Raw genomic sequence first — 3,341 nt, forward strand, 5'->3', positions numbered from 1 at the left:
AAAAAAAATTTAAGTTAAAACATTTCTGAAAATTTGAAGACTCTTTTTTTTAAGACAATTTTAAATGCTCCGGTCCAAGGACCCAAGTTGTTAAATTTAACGCGTGGGCTTGTCGTGAGAGCACAGCAATATTATTCCTGCATCAAAGATCAGGATAATCACTGATTGCAAGGACTTATTCTAACCGCAACCTGTTTTGTATGCAGTTCAAATTCATAAGGCACAGAAATCTATTGGCTTCATTCCTGGTAACACCAGCCCCAGATGAACTAGCAAAAAAACGTGAAAGCCAAGGGAAGTTTTAACATCTTTATTCACTCTCACAATGGATGTAAACATTTGTTAGTTGTTGTTTTTGTGGGAACCAGAATCTTGAAACTTGAACATTTCATACTTGGCTATTTCAGTGAAGCTGTAAGATACCGTACGATGAAAATAAACAGTGTTTTCCATTTTTGGCACAGCTTTGTACTCTCTGTGTTACACTTGAACGTGTGGATCTCTATGGAAAATGACGCATTTACATATTGATGTAATTTTTTTACATTTCCAGCTTTGCAGATACTGAAATATTACATTTTCCCTCCTTGTTAGATAATACACTTTCCTATGTGTCCCAACTATCTGAGAATTGCCTTACAATCTCTTTATAGGCTTTAAAATGGTTACATATTATTACTATTGCACTTCTATATCATGTTCCTTGCATTGACTATCCAACTCATGAGTATAAAATAGCTTGCCTTTTTATATGTGAATTCCCTAAGTGAAAGAATAAGAGTTCTTTTACACTGACACTCAGAGAGCGCCATCTTGGTTGCTGCCAACCGCCATTCTCTTGCTGGGCTTTCCCGACAGCTCCACGTTTCCCATGTGACGCAGCGGCCTGGTGTGCCTCCGGGACGCCTTGTCCAGGGCGCGGCCGGCCTCGCTCAGCGCTTTCTCAGCCCGCTGGCCCTCTTTCCCATCGCCCTCTCTGCCCTCGCCCGCGGATAATCCGCACGTCATCGACACGCTCAATCTGCCCTGATCCTCGTCGACGCCCTGAGCCCTCCTCAGCCTGAGCCTCCTCCTGCCGACGTCCTGGAACGTGCCGGGGTTCCCTGCAGCGACCTCCCCAGCGCGTGCCGCTCGAACCCTGGCGTCGGGGCCGGGCGGGAGGGCTGGTTTGCTGGGGAGCGCGGTCGGGCCCCGGGGCCCGTCCCCCCGGGCAACCCCCGCCGCTCTGAGGAGACCGGCGGATCGCACCTGGGCGACCGGGGCCTGGGCCTTCGCGGGCGACGGGGCCTCCCGCTCGACTGGCTCGCGCAGGGGCCCGCTCGGGCGACGCTCTGGCGACCTGGCCCGCCCGCCCCCCGTGCCTGTCCTGGCCTTCCTGGGGCACGGCTCGTTCCCCGGGGCGTCCATCTTGCGGGCGGCTGCCGCGGCCTCCTGCTGGACCCCCCTGATCTTGCGGCGCTGGGACTCTCTCACCTCCTTGGGGAGCTCCAGCGGGGCCAGCTTCAGCGGGCGTCTGGGGGGGGGCAGGTTCTCGCGCTCCCGCTGGCGGTCCCGGGGGGAAGGGTCCCTCCGCGGGGCGGACTCCAGTGGCGGCCCGGCTGCAGTAAGCTGAGCTGCGGTGTTCTCCCTGCAGCCTGGTGACAGATGATGGCCAGGTGCTTTTGAATCCCAGCCATTTTTAGACGACGGGCGAAGGTTCTGGCCACTGAGGGTAGTCATCATATTTTTACCCTGGAGGGTCAGTGGCTCCTCATAGTGACCCATCCCCTATAGAACAAAAACATCCCACTTCTTTATCATCCAAACCAATATGAGTGCAAAGATATCTAAATAATACCTGTATAGATTTATATACACACATCCAACATTTTATACTTCCACCTACCTACCAGTATCTCTGTCATCTGTAGATAGTCACGTGTAAATAAGAAATAAAATGCTTTTACTTAATGCTTTTAAAAGAGATCTGTGACCATCTGTAATGATAATATTGTCACAGTGTCTTATTATCTTGGCACAGCTAGATGTCCAAAAGTAGAAAAGCATTGCTATTCAACATATGTTTTGCCCTCTCTGTCCATAAATATAATTCTTGACTACTGCAACTACTAAATAACCATACAAGCTGCAATAGTATAGAAAAAAAACCAACAACATTTTTCAGAGGTTGACATTTATATGTATTTTAGCATGTTTCACTATTGCTGATTGTACTTTAACACGATGTCTCTGATCCAACACAAATATACAGGCCTAGGAATGTAAGACAATATACTGGCCAGTAAGCACTGTGGTAATTTTCTCTGATAAATAGCATGAATTGATATTGAATTAAGTACAAATTGAATTTAGAATGCAGGCATACTGTATGTTACAACAGTTATTTTACAACATTCATCTGTGCTGCCAAATTGGTTCTGCTTGTACCTTTTCTTGATATCCAAAGAGACCATTATCTTCATTAAGCCATACATTTGGCAGCTGCTTGGGCACTGATTGCAAAGCTTCAGTGTGATTTGTTGCTTGTGCCCATCATTTAATATCAATGTCTTTTGCAGAATGTTATAACCAATACACATAATGAAATGTATGGATTAATTATCTTCGTGATTACTATAATAAACTATATTAAGACGTATTATATTCATTATATTGATTTGACACATGTATTAATTCTGCCTTACCAGTCTATTTAATAATGTATTTAATGCAGAAATGTGCTGATCATTTAGATAGTTATGTTTTCAACAGCTTATATACTACAGTATGACTACAATGATATTTATCATTTGCTGGCTTCCAAAAGTAACAAAGACCTCTGAACTGTAACTCATCTTCCACTGAATGGTGTAATTAATAAACATATTTTGTAAAATGCATCTATTTGCATCTCTTAAATGAAGAAGTAGAAAAAATGTACTTACTAGTTTAGCCAATATCTCTCTCTTCTGTTTTTGTCTGATCATTTTCCTGCAAACACAGCAGTCTATATGGACTCCCAGTCTCTGGAGCTGCCTGATGTTGATGCCAGTTTAGGGTGTGACATTTCTTCAGGAGAGGCTTAGCTGCAACGCTCTAAGATAATTAAGGAGATTAGGGTCAGTGTGCAAGCTGTGTGATCTCCACGTTAAAGCCAGTTCAGGATATAGAAAAAAAGACCTGGAAATCTATATTTTAAATGTTCTTTAAATCAGTTAATTTGTTAACAAGTAATAATTGTAGATCCTAGGTTATATGATAAATCATTTTACACTGGAAGCAAAATAATAAAATTAAGATTTGGTAGGCCACCAGAGATCTGTATCTGTAGTATTATTTTTTACCACTAGGTGGGGACAAAG

General features: G+C 44.1%; 1 protein-coding gene across 1 annotated transcript; it reads right to left on the reverse strand.

The window, feature by feature from the left end:
* Positions 1-295: 295 nt before the first annotated feature.
* LOC135261697 (serine/arginine repetitive matrix protein 1) lies at positions 296-3,036 on the reverse strand. Its single transcript, XM_064348234.1, has 2 exons — positions 2,925-3,036; positions 296-1,767 (listed from the first exon to the last, which is right to left on the reverse strand). Exons 1-2 carry the CDS (start codon positions 2,964-2,966, stop codon positions 799-801), a joined length of 1,011 nt encoding a protein of 336 aa, XP_064204304.1. The 5' UTR covers positions 2,967-3,036; the 3' UTR covers positions 296-798.
* Between the last annotated feature and the right edge of the window lie 305 nt (positions 3,037-3,341).

Source organism: Anguilla rostrata, chromosome 8 (genome assembly GCF_018555375.3).
Source record: "Anguilla rostrata isolate EN2019 chromosome 8, ASM1855537v3, whole genome shotgun sequence".
Taxonomy (NCBI): Eukaryota; Metazoa; Chordata; class Actinopteri; order Anguilliformes; family Anguillidae; genus Anguilla; species Anguilla rostrata.

Bases quoted from the DNA above. Each gene is read 5' to 3' on its own strand.
- LOC135261697 (XM_064348234.1), bottom strand. From the start codon at position 2,966: ATGATCAGACAAAAACAGAAGAGAGAGATATTGGCTAAACTA. The intron at 1,768-2,924 runs GTAAGTACATTT...TTTGTTCTATAG, and splicing joins GAGAGATATTGGCTAAACTA to GGGATGGGTCACTATGAGGA.